The sequence below is a fragment of the Malus sylvestris genome, chromosome 11 (assembly GCF_916048215.2).
Source record: "Malus sylvestris chromosome 11, drMalSylv7.2, whole genome shotgun sequence".
Taxonomy (NCBI): domain Eukaryota; kingdom Viridiplantae; phylum Streptophyta; class Magnoliopsida; order Rosales; family Rosaceae; genus Malus; species Malus sylvestris.
This window is the reverse complement of record NC_062270.1, coordinates 36527799-36550897: the sequence shown is the minus strand read 5'-3', so window position 1 is coordinate 36550897 and position 23099 is coordinate 36527799. Positions and strand designations below refer to the sequence as shown.

The 23099-nt window shown below is 36.2% G+C and overlaps 1 protein-coding gene across 2 annotated transcripts; it reads right to left on the bottom strand.

The window, feature by feature from the left end:
* Nucleotides 1-2652: 2652 nt before the first annotated feature.
* On the bottom strand, nt 2653-8247 carry LOC126589995 (uncharacterized). 2 transcript variants are annotated; one of them, XM_050255465.1, is made up of 7 exons: nt 7210-8247; nt 6012-6251; nt 5414-5503; nt 5111-5320; nt 4837-4961; nt 3882-4011; nt 2653-2910 (listed from the first exon to the last, which is right to left on the bottom strand). In XM_050255465.1, the coding sequence occupies exons 1-7, from the start codon at nt 7774-7776 to the stop codon at nt 2785-2787; spliced, it is 1488 nt and encodes a 495-aa protein (XP_050111422.1). In that variant the 5' UTR covers nt 7777-8247; the 3' UTR covers nt 2653-2784. The 2 variants fall into 2 exon arrangements, with proteins under 2 accessions (XP_050111422.1, XP_050111423.1); XM_050255466.1 differs by having other exon boundaries at nt 5111-5260; nt 7210-8243.
* Nucleotides 8248-23099: the final 14852 nt, after the last annotated feature.

The window sequence follows — 23099 nt, the reverse complement described above, 5'->3', positions numbered from 1 at the left end:
GAAATGTGGATTCACAAAATGTGCATATTGTGCCATGCTTATTGCCTTCTATTGGACGAGCATATTTCCATGCCACATCAAGACCACCAGGGACACTAACTCCACTCGGTCTACTACTACTTGCCATTTTTAATCTATCACACTTAAATATATTAAATTAACTTACAATATCAAATCTATCACAAAAATAATACAGACCATGAGGCAGAGCCACATACCTGAAACAATAGTCAAAGAGAACTTGCAAACAAGGAAAGAAGCTCACAGACTAAATAAAAATTGAAAAGCTCGCAGAGGAAGAAGAGAAGTGAAGATTTGGTGCCCCAAAAAAAGTAAAACAGCCTCTGATTTAAAGAGGGCTTCTCTCGTGATAACAATGAGAAGTTTTAGGGGTTAGGGGACAATGGTATATGGGCTTTGCAGACTTTATTTTATGGATTCCATTTGGATGATTATCTGGCTTTGATGGAAATAAAGGTAGTCAGATTTTTTTGGAGGAATATGGGCAGTGCATTGCATATTGCCAATTGCCTGACTTCAAAAAGTGAAAAAGAAACAACCAAAAAACAAAACAAATATTAAATGATAAAGAGTTCCACAAGAAGCTCAGACACATGTGCATCATTTTCTTGCGAGTATTAAAGATATATTTGACCAGAAATTTAATATTTTGGATTTGTGTATTTCTTTCTCTTCAGATAAGACACGTATGTCCCCTCAATTCATTGTGCATAGATTCTTTATAGTAATAATTAATGGATACTCCAAAAAATCTTTTGAATTGGATATTGTCAAAAGCCTTCACACATATCTAATCACTGCCCACATACCTCCAAAAAATCTTTTGGGTTTCAATTTGCTTCAAAACTTTTGAATTTTTTTGGGTTTTGTTATAGGTATCGGGAAATATTGAGAATATCGGCAAAATATCGGAGATATCACACTTATCGGGGATATATCGTCGATATAGGGGAAGATATGGCCTTACCCCCCAATATCGGTATCGACAATTGAAAATATCGATATATCGATGTATCGGCCGATATTTCAATCCTTGGTGTTTTTCAGGTATGACATCTGATCACAGATTGTTAGTATGCACCACATTTTTAGCTAAGTAAATTCTATATGCCTAATTGAAATAGCATTTTTGTGACTTACCATTTACCGTTTCTTGTGCCCCAAGGTAAGGGTCGAGTTCTTGTCAGCAAACGGCAGTGTCAAAGCTAGCTCAAGCCATCCGTGCATGCTGCGATACAAAAGAGGGCCAATTCACTTCATCGAAACATTTCTCAAAACCGCTCCTCTCATTGCTACAGTCAGAAACCCAAGTTCTGAACATAAAAATGAGCGGACACATTGAAGGACTCGAGCGGACTGCCTACTTGAAGGTGATACTAGAGCAAAGAGCCGAGTTCCAAAATGGTGCCGGCTCACCTCAAATTTACGCTGCATCACTAGTGCTCGAATCTGAGCTTCCTCGGTCGAAAAGGTTTGTTTGGAAGTGGAGAACAATATTTGTGTGGACAAGTCTTGTTTCATTTTTGGCAGAGTTGATGTTCATCCTAGCATTTTTCAGACCTATTATTGTCCCAAGAGGAAGACCGAAAATCGGTTACAGTACTAAGAAATTTGATCACTCAAACATTATTTTCTGGCAGAAAAGCAGTTAAGTGCTCCAAGGAACACTAAATAAGTCTTTGAGCTGAACTGTAGCAAATACCAATTTTAATTGTTCAACAGCCATTGAAATGCAACTTGGGAGCAGCCTCTTCATAAATGGGGGTAAGGCTAGCCGACATTCACCTCTCCCAGACCCTGCGTAAAGCGGGAGTCTTGTGCACTGGGTACGAACAGCCATTGAAATGCAAGCATGATTAAGGTTTTTCTCAATTTTGTGTCTCGTTTTTTATTTTTCATTTTTTTTTTTTTTTTGTAGAGCTGAATACCCTTTCTGCATTCTGAATGATGTGAAGTTTGGTTTTTCCTATCCCGAAATCCTTCCATTAGGCCTTGTTTGGTCTAGATGATTGAACTCCAGTGGAAAATTCTCGAAATTCAAGGTAGATTGAAGCAAGAGGAGAGTGATTTTTCATTCTGAGAGGATTAGACGTGAAAATAATTCTCCATTCTAATCCTCTCATTTTTGGAAAGATTGGAATGATAACTTTTCTTCCTGGTCTGGAAGAAAAGTGACACAAAGTTGAAGAATGCGGCTTTCGTTTTCAAGGCATAGCGCTGTTGAAGAGCAAGCCAAACTCAACGGGCTATCGTATATCAGGCAGTCGCGGCAAGAGCCTGATGACCCAGAGTAGCCATTCATCCAAGAAAGGACAAGCTGGTCCGTATGAACCCATTCAGCATACGCCGGGTTGGACTTGGTAGTGACGTAACAGTTGCCGCCGGACAGGAACTTATCGTCGGAGCACAAAAAATGAAAACTAAAAACGAAATGCGATGATTTTGTATATCCTGTGCAATAAATCTTACTGCGTACTTAAATTTAGCTTTATGTACAAGGGAATATCTGAAGGCGCCGCACATAGTGAAAAGACTTTTCTCTCCAGAAGGGCAAAAATTTTAATTAGTGAACATTACAAGCAAAAAAAATTGAAAAAAAAAAAAATTAAAAGAAAACAAAAAAGGTCTCAGTGGAGAAAAAACAGGTAACATTAGTATAATTAGCAGTAGAACATGATTCACATATTCACATGTGGTGGGTGTTTTTGAGCTTGAGACTGACTATATACACTTGCATTTTGCACTCTGTTGGGACCTAAGCCATCAAAATTCAAGAACATTATTTAACTGAATCGAGAAGTATGGTCGACCAACATTGGAAAGAGGAGTATCCACTCTTAAAACGATCCCCGAGTCCCCAACATTTCCATTCCATTTGGATCTGCCAACCTGACGATGCAAGACCGAACAAAGAAGAAGATAGTAAGAGAAAAGCGAGTACGGCAAAGTACAACTTATAGCAAAAAAGTGACTTGTGCGTAAGTTATTTCAAACACAACTTATAGCAAAAAAGTAGATACCCAAGAGCCCGAACAAATATGTTATATACGTTGTATATGGTAACTGAATTGCAAGGTCAAATACCTAATACAACTTAATGCTAATGGAAATGAACTGTATCATATAACGTAACTGTATACGGGATAAACATATAAAGGAATGTTGTTAGTGAGCGTGTAGGAACGTTGTTAGTAAATGTGTGTTTCATGATTTATACATATACAATGAAGTTAAATGAAAAAGCTTCGCAAATCACCACAGCATTATAAAACTTACAAGATATGTTTAGGTGAGGGATTTCCAAGTCCCAAGGGTTTAATGACAAGTTAGTAAGGAATGGATCACAAAATATTAGATAGGAGGGTTTAGATGTACATCATATGAGCATCAACAAGCATATAGGCGGGATTTGTAAATGACTCCCTCCAAGTAGGGGATTTTTTTGCAAATCCCTCCCACATTCCTTGGTTATGCTCATATGATGCATTTCTAATCCCTCCTAACTTTTTGTGATCTATTCCTTGCTAACTTGACCACAATTCCCTGGGATTTGGTAACACCTCACCCAAACATAGCCAAGTTTGCCAAAATATCAATACAAGAAAAAATCAGATGGTACACACTTCACAATCAAGCAAACAGTTTTCCGACGAATAGGGTCTTCAATAACTTTTGATTTTACTTGGAAATCATGAAAAGAGCAGAGTGAAATAAAATTTTCTTGAGATGTTTTCATGAAATTAAAAGCTTAAGTAAGGATAAAGGTGACAAAGTTTGTGCTGCATAAGAAAATAAGTGAGATCACAGAGAACTAAAGGCTAAAAATGATAGAATAAGCACTGGTATCAGCAATAACATACCGATATTGAAGCAAAAGCAGAAGGATGTGCTGTAAATGCACCACCACATATAAGATTCAGCTGCTCCTTCACTGAGTGAATGAGCTCTGCCTGCAAACCAGGATTGCTTCCACCAATAGTGGGACATAAACTGACCATTGTAAAATTCCATGAAACATATCAACACCAACTAATGAATGTTAAAAGCGCACATGAAGATGAAAGATGAATTTTCATGTGTTACTTGACGTAGTTAAAAGATGTCAATATTACTGATGTGCACAGGCTTAACAGGGATAGAAGAAAGTAGTTTAAAACATGCTGGGTACCAATTTTCCCTCCACAAAATAAACCAGATGTGAATTAACCTCTAATGATTAATATCACATCTTAGGCCACATAAACATGTGCAAGTCAAAGATTCCAAAATTTCCAACCATTTCCTACAGTTACATCAGACATGCGTCATATGATGATCACCTTGTGAAACTCTATGAAATATCAAAACAAAATTACTCTTGTTAAGCCCCAGTTCAACTTGAGAACATACCTTTTGCCCAACTCAACCCATAGAATCATAAAAAGCTGAGAAAGAATTAAGATTGGGATGCGAAAGTCTTGCTGGAACAAATCAGTGGCCTCAAAGGCATCCTTCAGACCTAGCTCTCTTAGGGTAAAAATATTTTAATGCTCTTCTTCTTCTTTTTTTTTTTGGCATAATTTTTCGTCAAGACATGTGCAGAGACCAGAAGGGAACGGTAATACCACTTCAACAGCATATTATCATCAGATTCAGAACAGCATAAGTAAAATTCATTTGAGTTTTTCTGGGTGGTTAATTATTATAGAGACCAGTATCAACAACTGATATACCTCTTTTCTTGTAAACCCTCAACATAGCACATAAGAGAAGAACCTTTAGAATGGAAAGACAATAATGTACAGCTAAAATAATAGAGAGACAGCATAACCAAACCTGAACTGAATTGTGGGCTTCACCATAAGACCAGATCGCTGCCAAGCCAAGGCTTGCGAAAAACCCAGTGTAAAAGACTTATCTGGCCATTGTATCATGGGTGTGATGCGTGTTCCCCACTTATTCTGAAACAAAAAAGATTTAAACAATCTTAACTATAATCAAACAAGAAGACTAAGCGTAAAATAATCTATATAAGTCTATTCTGGTACAAATTGTGAATAAAACTACTACAATTCTTTGTAAAAAGCATTTTACTAGTTTGCAATCTAACCTTGCGAGAGAAACTGAATATCATTTCTCCAGGATATTGACCTTGAGCTTGTAGAAGGCCTCCACAAAGAGGTAAGAAAGCACTTGTACTAAGTCCTTCACCAGATATATATGTAAACTGCCCGTTTGGAAACTGTAAATCAACAAACGACTGGGCACAGAGAGAGTGATCATGAGAACCAACGCCATAGACACAATAATAGTGCCGACACTGAAACACAAAAAAAAAAAAAAAAAAAAAAAAATATATATATATATATATATATGAAAGCACAGAAATATGTATTCTAAAGAATCAACTTACACAAGTTAATGGTTTCAGGCAGACCATTGACATTAAGAGCCACCTTCTGTGTTTTGACCACACAGCCGGACAAAGAGAATGCACCCTATTCTGATAAATGAAACGAGTATGTGAGAACATGGCAAGGAAACTGGAAAATGTGGAGAAGCATCAAGCTTCTATACATGATATAATGCCTCAATAGTCCACCCAATTAGTTTTACTCTTGTACACCTTGCAATTGATTCACATATTTAAGTTTCAGGTTTTTCTTTTCTTCTTCCATACTTTTGGTGCATTGGATGCTCTACTGGTGACTTCTAATGAGACTTTCACTTGTTACAGAAACAGTCAAGCACAAGATTATTCCTTTCTTATGATATTAGTGATGCATTGACAAGATCTTCAAATAAAATGCTAGGTCGAAAATCTATTCCAAATAGTCAATTTTGGATGATGGGGGAAAAGAGAGAAGTAGAGCACAACTCAAACATAAATGAGATTCATATTCTATTTATCATTTTATCTCTAGATATAGTATAACTATTCAGGTTTGATAAACAATTACTTTTACACTTGAAGTAACAAAATACAATTGGCCAACAGAATTTATTCATACCTTCCTATCATAGCCATACCAAAGCAGGTGTTGCTTTGACAAATGCACAGGAAGAAGAAGAGTTGCATCACGAACAAAGAGTAACGGCCCAAGCTGGACAAGGAAAAGTGATGAATTGTCATTTCTAGATGTGGAACTGCCACTAGACGCCTCTACTCTCCATAAGTCTCCCTTTGCAAGGAAAGAACTTTCCAGCTTACGGGTTCTAGTATCATAACTTGTTGTGGTATTTACAGTCCCCTGCACTCCAGTACCCCACAAAAAAATAAAAAATAAAAAATAAAAGCAGTCAGTAATTGCACTACCAAGAACAACAACAACAACAACAACAAAGACGAAAAACGATGCACCGTTGCCGGGGATCGAACCCGGGTCACCCGCGTGACAGGCAGGAATACTTACCACTATACTACCAAGACCAACCATCTAAAATTCCAAAGGATTGCAACTAATGGTATGGGTGATTAGTAATAACGACAAAGTGATGAGAATGATAACAACAAATTGATGCTGCTAACAGGATATTGGTAATGATCACAACTAGTTCCACTGACCAGTAAACTGTAAATGGCATTCCAAATACACTTCATGAATAAATTTCCCATATCAATCAAACTTCTACCAATCATAAACACAACGTGCATTAGAAATCCTAGAATTTCATGAAAATATTAAACACCCTGTAGATTATAGGCAAATGGTTATAGTTTACTCTACCACCAATCACAACACTACAAAACTTCCCAGAAGAAAAACGAAATAGCATCCGTTTCAACAATTCCCCTCATCATGAGTTCTAGTTTAGCATACAAACTATCCTCAGAACAAAAAATCCTACAACTTATCCTGAACTTACTGCACCGCGTACATGAAAAAGTGACTATAACATTCTATCACGAATTCTAACATTGCATGAAATTATTGAGCACCTTACTAATTACAAAAAAGTGGTAAACTTTAATCTAGGACTTATCACATGACATATTTTCCTTTCAAAAAACAACTTGAGCAAATGTCCACTTCTATCAGCACTAAGTGATTATCTATGAAACACAATCATGCTCTATCATAATTCATATGTGTGGTTCTGTAACAAGTTAAAAATGTAACTTGGTGCTCCAATTAGAAATGAAAGGTGCAACTAGTTCATACATAAAGACCATAAATTACATACTACAATAGGTTGAAAAAAACTTACCAGTGGTCTACCCAGAAGACCAGCAGACCTTAGATTCAAGCCACCAAGTTCCTCATCCACCACACCATCAGAGCCACCATCACTCTCCACAACCCTGAAATCCTTCAACCGTTCCTTCAACGGCCCCAAATCCTCCTTGCCACTCAAAATCATATCAGCTCTGTGCTTAGCCTTACCCGAATCAATCCGAATTGCCGCCAAATCAACATTCTCATCATGCCTAAACGGCACGGGTAAGGCCCTAAAGAACTGCTGAAGCATCCCATTCAAGCACGCCCCAAAATCCGCCCCGGCTTGCCCAATCCTGTTACCGATATCAAGAATCGCAGAAACCCCGTTAATGCCCGGGTTCTCAACCACCAAGCCAACAAAATCCCTCTTGCCAAAACTCTGGTTCGGGAATTCGAGGTCGAAGAGCTTCGATGTGTTAGGGTTTGGCCAATGAAACGACGGCGGAGTGATGTGGGACTGAATTAAACCCGTGAAGCCCTGCGTGAGGCGGTCCGCCAAGTCCTGCCCATGGCGCTGTACCTCCTCCCATGCTTCGAAGGGGCTCTCGACCGACATTTCGACGAAATTTGAATGCTTTTTCTGCTATTCCTCTGAAACAATCACAGCTTCTTCATAGCACAAATCAACTGGACGAATTATCGTTACCAAAAACAATGAAATTTGGGAATTTTAGCTACTGATTAGGTCCAACAAACCTAAAACAGTGAAATTACAATCCCAAGCTTGAAATTTAAGCTTTCAAACTTAGAGTTTTCAGATCAAATTCGAAAAGGCAAAAACCGAAAACAGTGAAATGTATTTGAGCTTGGAAACGGAAGTTGTCGAGCTTCTAGGGTTTTTCAGTCAAAATTCGCAAACAAAACAAATCCCAAATTTCAAAAGAGAAATCGAAAATTGAGAAAGGGGAAATTAAAGATTTGATTCTTCGAGGAGCTCCAAAGAAGCAACTGAAAGACAAAAAGAAAGGCCGCACTTAGTTTCCGTTAACGCAACGCTAACGGGGAAAGGACGTTTAACTTGTGAGGACGTGTCTGGATAGGGGAGAATGTTGGTCTCCACGGTAAGTGGATGTAGAGGCCGTCACAGGCCAATTGCAAATTTTAGAGAGATTTTAAGAATTTAAAATACAAGCAACATTACCACTTAGTACTACGTTCTAGTGGTATTTCTCTTCACTTGTAAATGAGACATCTTAGATTCGATTATCGACAAAAACAAATTTGAACTACATTATGACTTGCACATTGTGAGACCAAGTCCACTCATCCCTCTTAATGTAGATAATATCGTTTGTTTGAAAAAAAAAAAATTAATACAAGCAACATTTCTATGCTAAGCTAGACTAAGCGAGGTAGTGGTTTGAAGAGGTCATTTTTTTTTTCAATTTTAATATACGTGAGATTATTGTATTAAAAAAAAAAGAAGTGATATCATTATCCTTCTATTCTAAAGGAAAACTAATGAAAAGGGCTTGAAAACTTTGAGTTTTAATGATAAGGACAAAATAAAGGGTAAAGTGAATAGTACCATGATTGACTTTTTAGTGTAAAAATGTGGTTTTTCGTTAAAGTGAACAGTACCGGGTGCTTTTCGTTAAAATTCCCTTCTTCTAAACTAGACAAAGGACATGGGAAGCTTGAACTACGAGAGTCGTAGTGAACTGAAAAAGAAAGTTATAACCATCAAAATAGTTCATCACTTGTAAAAGAATCTTACTTTTATATTTTTAGTATAGTCACTAGCTACATGGATTGTATCATCGATTCACCTTGCAAGCACATTAGGATTCACGAGGCTTTAGGCTTTATTAAGGGCATGTTTATTTCTTACAATGAATGAGAATATGACTCATTTTGATCTTGAGTTTCATGTGTTTAGTAGAATATAAAAATAGAACCAACTAATTTGAAAAAAATTCCATGTTTATTAACACGCAAGGAATAAAAAGCGTTAGTTTTCTCTTAAAATTCATAATCAAATATCTAAACAGCACGAATCAGATCACCTAGGGGGGTTAGTTGATCCCATTCTCTTTCCTTACTTTCCCATGTTCCTAAGTTCTCCCATTCCCTCCTTATTCCATTTCTATTAAATAATGCGAATACATTGAAAAGTAATAATTTATAAGGTTTATTACTAGATCATAATGCTAGTGGTAGGGTTTTTTTGGATTAAAGGGTTTTAAACTTTATAACTAACCGTTTTTAACAATAGCTACTCCAGCAATAGTCACGTTTGTTCCATAATTATTCCCCTTTTTTTTTTTTTTCTTATAGGGATTACATAAGAGAATCTCTCTTCATTAGCGGTGCTCCTATCGTTGGATTCTGTCAAAACATTTGTTACATATGGTCGCATGTGAGTACATGCCCATATATATATTCATCAAATTAGCCCACTTTGGTGGTGATCTCTCTGCAGCTCTCCCACTGGCTAGGTGTTCATCTGCTGTAAATGGAGCATACAAATTGAATTGGCATATAATGTATATGTCATAATCCAAAGAAAGTACAAATCAAATGAATATATTAGATGGAATAATATAACATATACATATATATATATATATATTTATTTATCAAAAATAGCCAAAAATTAACTCTTAATTTCAAAAATGTCATTTTTTTTATAAAATCTTTCAAATGTATCTAAAATTCCACTTAAATATACACAAATACCCTCAAATTTAACAATAAAATAAATTAAAGGTTTTTTAGCCAAAATGATTTGTGACATTGACATAACTCCTTAATCTGGTCCTTGACAATTAATGATAATCAATAGTAGTGTTCTTTAATTTGTTATCATGAATCATTTTAGTCTTTCTTTGAAGTTGTTCATCGTGGTCATTTTAATTTTTTCGTGAAAAATCTATCAATTGCTCTGTTAATGTGATGATGTGGCACCACATGGGTTTCACAAATACAATCATATAACGACATGTGAATTAACTTTAAAAACTATTTTTTTTATAATTAAAACTAAAAATGATATTAGTAAGAAAAAAGGCGTTGAAGGCATGATTGAAATTTTGCTACTCCCACTTGCGGTAGCCACGGCGGCGCTCAATGTCGGTGATGAGGGGGTCGAAGGGGATAAGGTTGTTGTGGTGGAGTGTAGAACCGAAGGTGAAATTGGACCGAAACTTGAGGTGACAGTAGCTAAAAAACCTTTAATTTATTTAATTGTTAAATTTGAGGGTATTTGTGTCTATTAAGTGAAATTTTGGATATATTTGAAAGTTTATGTAAAAAGTGACATTTTTGAAATTAAGAGTTAATTTTTTGCTATTTTTGATAAATACTCATAATATATATACCGCCTAGTTAAAAATTCAAACTCCTTAATTATCTGCACAGTGTAAGAATGTGAGTATGAGATAGAGGAGTTTTAGGTCCGGCTATATGTGTTCAATTGGATAGAAAAGTCTTGTTAATAAAAGGAATGCTAATCCCTTATGAAGAGGGATTCTGTACAGCATGAAGATCAGAACAAGGAGACAAGAATTTGTTTCCTACATGGATTTTGATAGGGAATCCTAATCAGTTATGGTAAAGATTATATGTATATATATAGTGGCCTCTCTTCTCACAGGGTAATGCTCATATTCTGGACTTAATCCTATTTATAAGTCGAGCTCTTGATAACCTGCAAGAGAAGAGAAGGTACACTGAAAGTTTGCTGCTATGGCTTCGGGTTCTGCTACAAGTGCAGGTATGTTCTTCTTGCTGTTTTTCTCAGATACATAAATTGAATATTTCTCTCTAAGTTGTAGTTCATGTTTTGGTCTTTGGTGATTATGATTAAGGGTCTTACATGTGGTATCAGAGCCACAAGACTTATCAACATGAATTCAATCTGTAAAGAAGAAATTTTGTATGTTACTATAAAAAAAAAAAAAAAAAAAAAAAAAAATTTTACTCTTATGAAGAATCGAAGTCTGGTTCTGGAGGAAATAAAAGAAGCGTTGGTGATAATGAACCGTCAAAGGAACCCTTAAGTTATTATCGAGTGAAGGTTTTCCAGAATTGAAGAAAGCAATGCTTTCTTCTATAAACATCGATCTGGGTTTTTTTTTTTTTTTTCCTTTCCAAAACTAAAATCTTCTATTTTCAAATTCTAAATCGCTTCCGCTGCCCGATTCGTGAATTTGAGTTATAAAGATTAAAAGGTATGTTGTTAATTGCTTTGAATCATTTGGTGAAATGTAAAGATGAATGTGTTTACTTTCCCAGTTCATCGACTGCCAACGTAAGTCATATGCAGATGTATTTTGATCTTTTAAAGTAGAGATACAGACCTTATTAACCATTCGGTGCTTTCTTTGATCACTTTCAAAATGCCTTTTACATGTATGAGACACCATTAAACCATTTGGTGTCTAAGGATATATGGCAGATATCAGCGGATCGTTTTTCAAGTTCTTGCTTAATCATTCCACTCTATGTATGCTTATCAACAGATTGTTGCTTAAGACTATATATATGGGTCTGTGATTATAGTCATGATGTGCAAGGTGATGTTGAGATGAAATCAGGAACTAATAAGTTCAAATTGTGATTTCATTGCAGGTTCATCATCTGCAATATCGTTCCGGACTATGAACTTGGCAAACATTCCTGTTCTCACAGGGGGAAGCAACTACAAGAAATGGAGACGTGAGATTGGGCTCTTATTGACACTCAATGACTTTGACATAGCCCTTGAAACTCCCAAGCCGATTCTGACTGATCAAAGTACAAGGCTGAGAAAGCTGATGCAGAGAGATGGGTCAGAGCAAACAAAGTGGCACTTTCTATACTTGAAAGTGCCATGACTGATACTGTTCGCGGTGGAATCAAGAAGCATGAACTAGCTATTGATTATTTACAAGCAATTGAAAGAAAGTTCAAAGAATCTCAGAAGGCAGAAATCAGTCACTATATGGCAATGCTGACCACATACAAGATTGAGGGCATAGGGTCAATCAGAGACCATATCTTGAAAATGACTGATGCAGCTGAGAAATTAAATTCTTTAGATGTTAATATTGGTGAAAAACAGTTAGTTTTTATGATCCTTCAAGCTCTTCCAAACAAATATAGTCAGTTAAAGGTGTCTTACAACACTCAAGACAAGAACTGGGATGTTGATGAGCTAATAGCACAGTGCGTTCAAGAAGAGGCTAGACAGAAGCAAGAAAGAGGGAAAGAAACTGAAACGGTGCATTTTGTGCAACCAGACAAGGGGAAGAAATCATTCAAATCATTCTCTGGACACTCTGGTAAGAACAACAATACCAAGGTAACCTCTTTTAAGTCTAATGCATCTACCAAAGTGAAGGACTCTATTAAAGGATCTAACAATCTTATGGTCAAAACTAAAAATATTGCCAAACTCAGATGTTTTTTCTGCAAAACTAAAGGACACTTAAGAAAAGATTGTCAAGTTTTTCAGGACTATCTTAAAAGTAAGGGTGTAGAAAATGTCAATGTCTGTGTTGAGTCTAATTTGATTGAAATCCCTGTGAATTCTTGGTGGTTTGACACCGGTTGCTCAGTTCACATTTCAAATTCTTTGGAGGGTTTTGTGAAATCAAAACAAACTGGTTTTAAAAATTATAATGTCTTTGTGGGAGAAGGTACTAAAGTTGCGGTAGAAGCTATAGGTATGGTGTGTTTAAAATTGTCTTCTGGTTTTACACTAAAACTAAAGGATGTGCTTTATGTGCCTAAAATGAGGAGAAATCTGATCTCTGCTTCAAGAATTGTCAAAGATGGTTTTGCCTTTCTAGGTGATGATGAAAGTTTAAAAATTTTTGAAAAGAACCACCTAGATTGTGTTTTGGGAACTGCATTTTTGAGTGACAACCTGTGGTGTCTGAATTGTACTTTGGAATCCCCAAATCAACATGTTTTAAACATAAGCACTAAGAGGATGAACTGCAGTGATGATTCTTTCCTCCTTTGGCACAAGAGGTTAGGCCACATATCCAAAGAAAGAGTTTTAAAACTGTCCAAAGCTCAGTTGATCCCTGAATTAAATCTTGCTACTGCAATTGAGTGTGTTGATTGTGCAAAAGGGAAGATGACTAATTCTAGAAAGTTAGATGCCAAAAGGAGTCAGAATTTGCTAGAGATTATACACACTGACATCTGCGGTCCTTTTCCAACCAAAACTATTTGCAGTAATTCTTATTTTGTCAACTTTATTGATGATTTTTCAAGGTTTTGTTACACTTATTTAATCAGTGAGAAATCATCTGTCCTTGATTATTTCAAAGTTTATAAAACTGAGGTAGAAAAACAATTAGGCAAGACCATTAAGATTGTTAGATCGGATAGAGGAGGAGAGTACTTTGGCAGGTACAGTGAGGCTGGACAACACAAGGGACCGTTTGCGCTCTATCTTGAACAACAAGGCATTGTTGCTCAATACACTACACCAGGAACACCACAGCAAAACGGAGTTTCAGAAAGGAGGAATCGAACTCTGATTGGAATGGTAAGAAGCATGATGACAAGATCAAAGTTACCAGGATTCCTATGGGGTGAAGCATTGAAGACAGCAACTTATATACTGAACAGAGTTCCGAGCAAAGCGGTTTCATCAACACCTTTTGAAATCTGGAATGGCAGGAAGCCCAGTTTTAGTCATTTCCATGTTTGGGGATGTAAAGCTGAGGCTAGAATTTACAATCCAAATGAGAAGAAATTGGACTCAAGGACAGAATCATGCTATTTCATTGGCTACTCAGAGAAATCTAAAGGCTTCAAGTTTTATTGTCCTCAAGCTCACACCAGGATTCATGAAACTCACAATGCTAGGTTCTTTGAAGATCAAGATATTGCAGACTTATCACAGGGCAGGTTCATTTTTGAAGAGATTGATCAAAATGAGAAGTCCTTTTGCAGTAATTCTTACAAAGAAATGTTGATCACTCCTGCTTCCATGAATGAATTGGAGGAAGAACAATTAGACTGTCCAGAAATGGAAATTGATCTTGGGTCCCAACCACAGCAACAAGGGGATCCAACTCCAACTGATGATGCACCAATGAATCCGAGCACTGAAGTTCTCCATGATCCGTCATTACCATTGAGACAATCTTCAAGAATCAGAAAAACCACAATGTCAAATGACTATGTTTATTTGCAGGAGCATGAGTTTGATTTTGGTGATATAGATGACCCTCTCACTTATTCTCAGGCCATGAATAGTTCTCAACAATCATTGTGGCACAGTGCAATGAAGGAGGAATTGGAATCGATGTCAAAAAACTCAGTATGGACATTAGTGGATTCCAATCCTCAATTCAAGGCTATTGGGTGTAAATGGGTTTATAAAACCAAAAGAGATGCTCACGGCAATATTGAACGGTACAAGGCAAGGTTAGTTGCCAAAGGATTCACTCAGAGGGAAGGGGTGGATTACAATGACACCTTTTCTCCCGTCTCTTCCAAGGATTCTATGAGGGTTATCATGGCACTTGTGGCTCATTACAATCTGGAACTGCATCAAATGGATGTCAAAACTGCCTTTCTTAATGGTGAACTGGCCGAAGACATTTACATGAAGCAGCCTCCTGGATTTGTTGAAAAGGGGAAAGAAGACATGGTTTGTAAACTTCACAAGTCAATCTACGGGCTTAAACAGGCATCAAGACAATGGTTCTTAAAGTTTGATCAAGTAGTTACAGGACAAGGTTTTGTGGAAAACAAATTAGATGATTGCATCTATGTTAAGTTTTTAGGCACTAGTTTTATATTTTTAGTGCTATATGTCGATGACATCCTCCTTGCCAGTTCTAACATGAAGCTGCTCAAAGACACTAAGACCATGCTCAGTAAGAATTTTGAAATGAAGGACCTTGGTGAAGCACACTATGTACTTGGTATTGAAATTGTTCGAGATAGATCAAGAAATTTACTCGGTTTATCACAAAAGGGATACATAGAAAGGGTACTCATGAGGTTCAATATGTCAAGCTGCAGTAATGATGAAGTGCCAGTAAACAAGGGAGACAGATTCTCAAAGGCTCAATGTCCTAAGACGCCTATGGAGATAGATAAAATGAAGAATAAGCCTTATGCTTCATTAGTGGGAAGTTTGATGTATACCACTATTTGCACAAGACCGGACATTGCTTTTATAGTTGGAATGTTGGGCAGGTTTCAAGCAAATCCAGGAGAGACACATTGGGTAGCAGCAAAGAAAGTTTTGAGATACTTGCAAAGAACCAAGAACTATATGTTGGTTTATGGCAGGAATGAGCTATTGGAGTTAGTTGGATACACTGATTCTGATTTAGCCGGTGATGTAGATGATAGGAAATCTACTGGAGGTTATATCTTTATGCTAAGTGGTGGTGCAGTCTCCTGGAAAAGTGCAAAACAGACTATCATCGCAACATCGACAATGGAGGCAGAATTTATAGCTTGTTTTGAAGGAATGAAACAAGCTGTATGGTTGAAAAACTTTGTGACAGATTTGAAAGTTGTAAATTCTGTGCAAAGGCCTATCATGATGTATTGTGATAACAATTCTGCAGTATTTTTTAGCAAGAACAATAAGAGAACTTCAGCTTCAAGACTGATGGATGTAAAATTCCTCAAGGTCCGAGAAAAGGTTAGAGAAGGAGCAATTCAGGTGGAGCACTTAAGCACAAATGCAATGATTGCGGATCTTTTGACTAAAGCATTGCCGATTGGAGTATTTAAAACGCATGTCTCTCGGATGGGAATACTTGAATCCTTTGATCAGTGGGAGTAATTCGTTAGTCTTATTATGACTGTTTATTCGCTGCTGTGAAGTTCAGAGAGCTGGTGTGGTGATATAGACAGGTTTCAAATTTCAAATTTAAAATCTTAAGGCTGGATAGTATTAGGTTTGTTAGTTTGTTTTATCGAATTGAGATCAGTTATGATGATCTATTGTTTCGAACAAAATAAAGTTTGATATAATTCATTTGTTGCTTTTATAATGGTTTCTCCGTTTACAGCATTTAGTGATGAATTGTTGATTCATGCATTGTTTTGAAGCAAAGATTTGTTTCACATCTTGCTGACAATGATTTGAAATAGTGGGAGCAAATTATTTTGCTTATTGCTGATATTGATCAAGTTCACAACGTTGAGCATACAAATTGAATGTCTGTAACTCTTGAAAACCTGTTTGCTTTATTGTGGTAATACAGTTACAAGCGTTCTGCATTTTGAGATGTATGATAGATGGTTGTGATTGAAATTTTATTAACAAGATTAGTGATCACTTCTATCTGCACATAATTGACTTGGCTGAGTACTTAAAACTGTTCTCATACTCAAGTGGGAGAATGTAAGAATGTGAGTATGAGATAGAGGAGTTTTAGGTCCGGCTATATGTGTTCAATTGGATAGAAAAGTCTTGTTAATAAAAGGAATGCTAATCCCTTATGAAGAGGGATTCTGTACAGCATGAAGATCAGAACAAGGAGACAAGAATTTGTTTCCTACATGGATTTTGATAGGGAATCCTAATCAGTTATGGTAAAGATTATATGTATATATATAGTGGCCTCTCTTCTCACAGGGTAATGCTCATATTCTGGACTTAATCCTATTTATAAGTCGAGCTCTTGATAACCTGCAAGAGAAGAGAAGGTACACTGAAAGTTTGCTGCTATGGCTTCGGGTTCTGCTACAAGTGCAGGTATGTTCTTCTTGCTGTTTTTCTCAGATACATAAATTGAATATTTCTCTCTAAGTTGTAGTTCATGTTTTGGTCTTTGGTGATTATGATTAAGGGTCTTACACACAGTATTATCGCTCAGCCACACAATCAAATCCAAAAACCACCTCCTACTAAATGCCGCCCACGAGCAAGAAAAAACCAATCTTTCATATTGCACTTCGACAACCCCGGATTGGATGAGCATACCAAGCTTAATAGTTCATTTCTATCTGCTGTCGATGTGATTGGAACTTGCAACGGGCTCCTATGCCTTGCTGCTGACTTGAGTTATAGCTATGCTGCAATAATTTGAAACCCTAGCATTAGAAAAGTGATGGTTTTACCTACGCGTGAGGCTGATGGTATATTTGTTACGATTCGCTTACCAATGACTACACGGTTCTGAACTGTGACTCGTGATTCATTTGTTACAAAGGCAACAAATCCATGTGAAGTTGACGTCTGGTCGTTAGCCAGGGTTTATTGGAAGAGTCTTAATGCTGGGGTTATTCTTGCAGACTTTTGGCCTCCAGAGGATCGTCATGCACAAAATGATTTTGTCTATGGTGCCATGCATAGGGTTCAAAATCGTAAGACAGACGGGGATATATACCTTTATTTTGTGGTTTGATATCGCCCATGAATTATTTGGTGATATATTTTTACCCGAAGATTTTCGAAAAGAGAATCGTTGTTTTATTTCGAGGTACATGCATGGAGTCCCTTGCCTGGTTCAAGATTCACGAAAATTTAGTGGAAGATAGCAGTGTTTCTCTATGGTTGATGAAAGAGTATGGTGTGACGGAATCGTGGACAAAATTATTAACTGTATCCATGCATGGGTTACAGATTGAGCCATCTGGTTTCAGAAAGAGTGGTGAAGTTATGCTTAGAGTGATATACTTTACTGTTTTATGGATTATTTTGTAGAGAGCCTTGTAAATTTACTGTTTACCACTTGCTCTTTCTTATTAAGGACTGAACCAAGTAAAAAAATATATAAATTTTGAATTTATTGTTTCCCACTTGCTTCCAGTTTTGTATGTTTCACGAATCATGCACTTTTGTCAAACGATAGATTTTATTCAATCAAGTCTCATTGATACGTTCACATCCTTAGTAAGAATATTAAAAAGAAAATTGGGACCAATACAATCCCAAATAAAAATTCCCCTTACAGGTTACATGAAAGCGCATTTTTGAAATTACTTTTCCATGTTTATTGATTATTAGTTGAGAAGGGATACAAGTCCAAATAAATAACCATAGATATAGGGGGAGATTCATAAAAGTGCCTAAAAACAGAATTATTTGGGAAATTATGTTATAGGCTTATTTTAGGGAAAATTAGGTTCACATCCTTCTTTTTGTTACTCCATTGATTAAAATCCTATTCATTTTCAATTTTTGATCAAGGTCCTTGGGTATTAATAACATCATTAATTATTTGAATAATAAAATATTTTTATTTTTAAACATATTCCTTTTGTGTTAAAAATATTACAATTAGTATATTTATATTTATGGCTAAATTTTTTATCATATATTTTTATTTTTAGTTTGTACCAATTTTTAATTTGCAAATATTTTTTAATTTGTACCAATTTTCTTTTCATTTTTAATTTGTACCCATATATTAGTTTCTTTTTGTGCCCATATTTTTTAAAGTTTTATTTGTGTTTGTACCCATGTGTATACCATTACGTGACATTGTATATTTAATCAATGATAGAAAAATTACATATGGTATATTTATGTTTTATGCCTAAACTTTGTATCATATATTTATATTTTTAGTTTGTACCCACTTTTAATTTGCAACATTTTTTTTTTAAATTTGTAGTATTTTCTTTTTAGTTTTATTTTGTACCCATTTATTAATTTCTTTTAGCACCTATATTTTTAAAAATTCATTTGTACTCATAATTTTTAATCTTTTATTTTTACCCTAATTTATTTATAATGTACCCATTCTTCTTTATTAATGTACCACTTTGTTATATGTGAAATGTACCAATTTTTTTTGTAAAATGTACCAATTTTTTTAACACTATGGATACATTCTTTTGCCATTTATTATTTCTTATTTTTACATAGTTTTTATCCATTTATTCAATTAAAATGTTTGAATTTTTTTATTATAACCGTTTCTAATAGTATTATAATGAGGGATTTTAAATTTATAGGATTATAAATCTCATAAAATATCAAACAATTAATGTCAAAACTATAAGAATATAAATATTAATAGTAATATAATGAGGTGTACAAAGTCAAGGGACCTTGATCAAACTTTGAATACTATTAAGGTTTTAATCAAAGAATGTTAAGGATTAAGGACCGCAATCAAATTATCCCCTTATTTTACTAATGGAAAAGAGAGGGAGAGGGCCGATAGCAGATAGATAGAGAAGAGAGATTGTGTGTGATTTCTCGCCTGTTTTCTTTATTTATAGTGATAAAGAAGAAAGAATCTTGCTCTTTAAGTAATACAAGACATGTACAACAAAACTATCTAAAAAACATTATAGAATCCTACACATAATCTCACTCCTAAATGATTTACGACCGCAACAAATCTTTTATATTTTTTGGGAAAAGCAAGTCCTTTTTCTTGCGAAAAAAGGAAGTCTTCTAATATCCTAGTTTGATTAGGTTTAGGATAGACATGGGAAAGTGTTGCTTTTCAAAGGTTGTTTTGTATTTCTTTTATGATATGCAACGCAACTGTACCGACAAATATAAGGAAGTTGTCCCTCCTTGAGACTCTAACCTTCCTTAATTTATGCCATAATGAGCGGCTTTAGGAAAGCTAACAGTGGCAGCTTTAGGAAAGCTAACAGCAGCTCCTTGAATTAAGGAGTTGACCACTATACAAGAATTGCTAAACACAAAAAAAAAAAAAAAAGACAGTCGGCACTTAGAAAACAGTAACTAAATCCCTATTGTCCAGTTTTACAGTGAAGCACCATAATACTTTGGAAACCCTAATAAACCACTGGACATCCAAGACTTCCAATACTCCCTCTCAAGCTGGATCCAGAAGATTGATGGATCCAAGCTTGGACAAAAGCCTTTGAAACTGATGAGAGGCCAAGGGTTTGGTGAATATATCGGCCAATTGATCGGAACTTCTTGTATAATGCGTCTGAATCACCTGCGACTGTACTTGTTCACGTACATAGTGACAGTCTACTTCAATGTGTTTTGTCATCTCATGAAACACTGGGTTTGATGCTATGTGCATGGCTGCCTGGTTGTCACAAAATAAGTTCATAGGTTGAGTCGTAAACACACCTAAGTCACACAGAAGTCCTTTTAGCCATATCAGCTCACATGCAATTGATGCCATTGCATGATATTCAGCTTCGGCACTTGATCTTGCGATGATAGTTTGCTTTTTGCTTTTCCACGTGACCAAGTTTCCACCGACAAAGGTACAGTAACCAGTTGTGGACTTGCGATCGATTGCATTTCCTGCCCAATCCGTATCGCAGTACCCCATGATTTGGGTGTTTTCATTCTTTTTCATGATGATGCCACAACCCATGGACCCTTTTAAGTAATGTAAGATCCTTTTGACAAGGTTCAAATGATTGATTGTGGGAGAGTGCATGAATTGACTGGCGATTCTCACTGAATATGTGATGTCAGGCTTGGTGATTGTTAGATAGATTAATTACCAACCAGTCTTTGATATGGGCTGATATCCGAGAGTCGCGTGCCCCCCAAGTCAAGTTTGAGCTTGCTATCGAGATGAGTATTTGCAGGCTTAGCTTTACTCATTTTAGCGTCATTGAGTAGGTCTAGGATGTATTTATGTTGATTAAGAAATAGTCCCTTGTGAGAAGTTTCCATCTCTATTCCAAGAAAGTACTTCAACACCCCAAGATCTTTAATTGCAAATCTTTGTTGAAGTGACTGTTTGAGTTTGGAAATCTCTTCAGCATTATCACCTGTAATTATTAAGTCATCCACATATATCAACACAACCAATTTGCCCACAGCTTTAGTGCGAACAAACAATAATGAATCTGCATTGCTTATTGTGAAACCAACGCTATTAAGCACTGAACTTAGTTTGGCATACCAAGCTCGTGGAGATTGCTTTAGTCCATAAATCGATTTGTGCAATTTACACACTAAATCAGGCTCATGGCTTTGAGGATGCCTTGGTGGAAATTTCATATAGACCTCTTCTTCAAGATCACCATGTAGAAGGGCGTTCTTCACGTCCATTTGGTACATGGACCAACCCTTATTAACAACAACGGACAATAGAACCCTAATTGAGTTCATTTTTGCAACAGGTGCAAAAGTTTCTTTGTAATCCACCTCAAATGTTTGTGTAAATCCCCGAGCCACCAGCCTTACTTTATGCCTTTCAATTGAACCATCTGAATTAAACTTGATCTTATAGATCCATTTGCAACCCACTGCCTTTTCTCCTTTTAGAAGTTTGGTGATGCTCCAGGTTTTGTGTTGGTCTAGTGCTTTGAGTTTTTCTCTCATTGCTTTTTTCCACACATCTTGGTTGTTAGCCTCATGAAAGTTTTGAGGCTCACTGTGACTTGAGATGGTGCTAAGAAATGCAGCATGAGATGGAGTCAACTTTTGATATGACACATAATTGGAGATTAGATGCTTGGGATTGTATGTGACAAAATCTTAAAACCTTGTAAGAGGTTGTCTATTACGCATAGGATTGCGTCATGGTGCTAGTACAGTTGTCTCACACTCGTTCAAATTTTCAGCCACACTTTGAAGATTATCTTGGTTGTCGCTGCCATCATTATGCATAGAACCATCAGGATGAATGCCTTCATTGTTACCTTTAGTGAGTGGTACATGTGGTGCATCATTATTGGAACCTCTTCTTGTTGAAGCATTATTGAGTTCGATTCTTGGTAGAGGAAACACATTAAAGATACACTCCCCCTGACTTGTGGTTTCAAGGGACTTGCTGGAAAAAAAAATGATTAGTTTCATGGAATCGAACATCTTTAGATACAATCATTTTTCTCAACTGAGGATCATAACACTTATGTCCCTTTTGTGTTGATGAATAACCAAGAAAAATACATTTGAGAGCTCTAGGATCCAATTTATCTTGATGATGTGGTTGAACATGAGTAAAGCAGACACAACCAAAGACTCTAAGATGTGAAAGGTCAATTTTCCTTCCTTTCATGACCTCAAGAGGAGATTTAAAATCTAAGACTCGGCTAGGAAGTCTATTGATATTGTAGACAGCAGCCATGACTCATTGGGACCAAAATCTTTTTGGTACATTCATTTGTAACATTAATGCTCTAGTTTTTTCAAGTATGTCACGATTTTTTCTTTCGGCTACACCATTTTATTGAGGTGTGCCAACACAACTTGTTTGATGCATGATGTCATGATTGCTCAAATATTGTGTCATGATATGGGACATGTATTCGGTGCCATTGTCAGATCTTAAGGTTTGAATTTTAGAGGAGAAATGGTTCTTAACAAGATTATTAAAATCCTTAAACATTTCCATTACTTCACTCTTAGACTTTAAAAGGTACAACCATGTGGCTCTAGAGAAATCATCAACAAATATTACATAATATTTATAACCATCAAAAGATTCACACGTTGGTCCCCATACATCTGAGTGAACAAGTTCAAACAACTTACTGGCCCTAGATAAGGATAAGTTAAAAGGCAATCTAGTGGCCTTAGATAAATGACAGGTTTCACATGAAATTAAATCTGTTTGTACCATACTTGACTAATCCCGAAACTACCGAGCACCAGTCAACGTTATATTGTCAAGGACCCAGAAGAGTTTCCCTCAAACCAGGAGGCCAATCATAGACGACACGTGTCAACATCAAAAGCCAATCATAGTGTGACACGTGTCAACATCAGAAGCCAATCACAACACGACACGTGTCAATGTCAGAACAAGGCTAGAAACTCTCTTCTATAAATAGAGATCATTCTCTCACAATATTTCCTAATGTCATTTGTACTAAATCATTCACTAGTACTCACTAAAGGAGAGCTTGAACCTATGTACTTGTTGTGTAAACCCTTCACAATTAATGAGAACTCTTCTACTCCGTGGATGTAGCCAATCTGGGTGAATCATGTACATCTTGTGTTTGCTTCCCTGTCTCTATCCATTTACATACTTATCCACACTAGTGACCAGA

Bases quoted from the DNA above. Each gene is read 5' to 3' on its own strand.
- LOC126589995 (XM_050255465.1), bottom strand. From the start codon at position 7,776: ATGTCGGTCGAGAGCCCCTTCGAAGCATGGGAGGAGGTACAGCGCCAT. The intron at 6,252-7,209 runs GTAAGTTTTTTT...ACTGGAGTGCAG, and splicing joins GTCTTCTGGGTAGACCACTG to GGGACTGTAAATACCACAAC. The intron at 2,911-3,881 runs GTATGTTATTGC...TTGCATCGTCAG, and splicing joins CTGCTTTTGCTTCAATATCG to GTTGGCAGATCCAAATGGAA.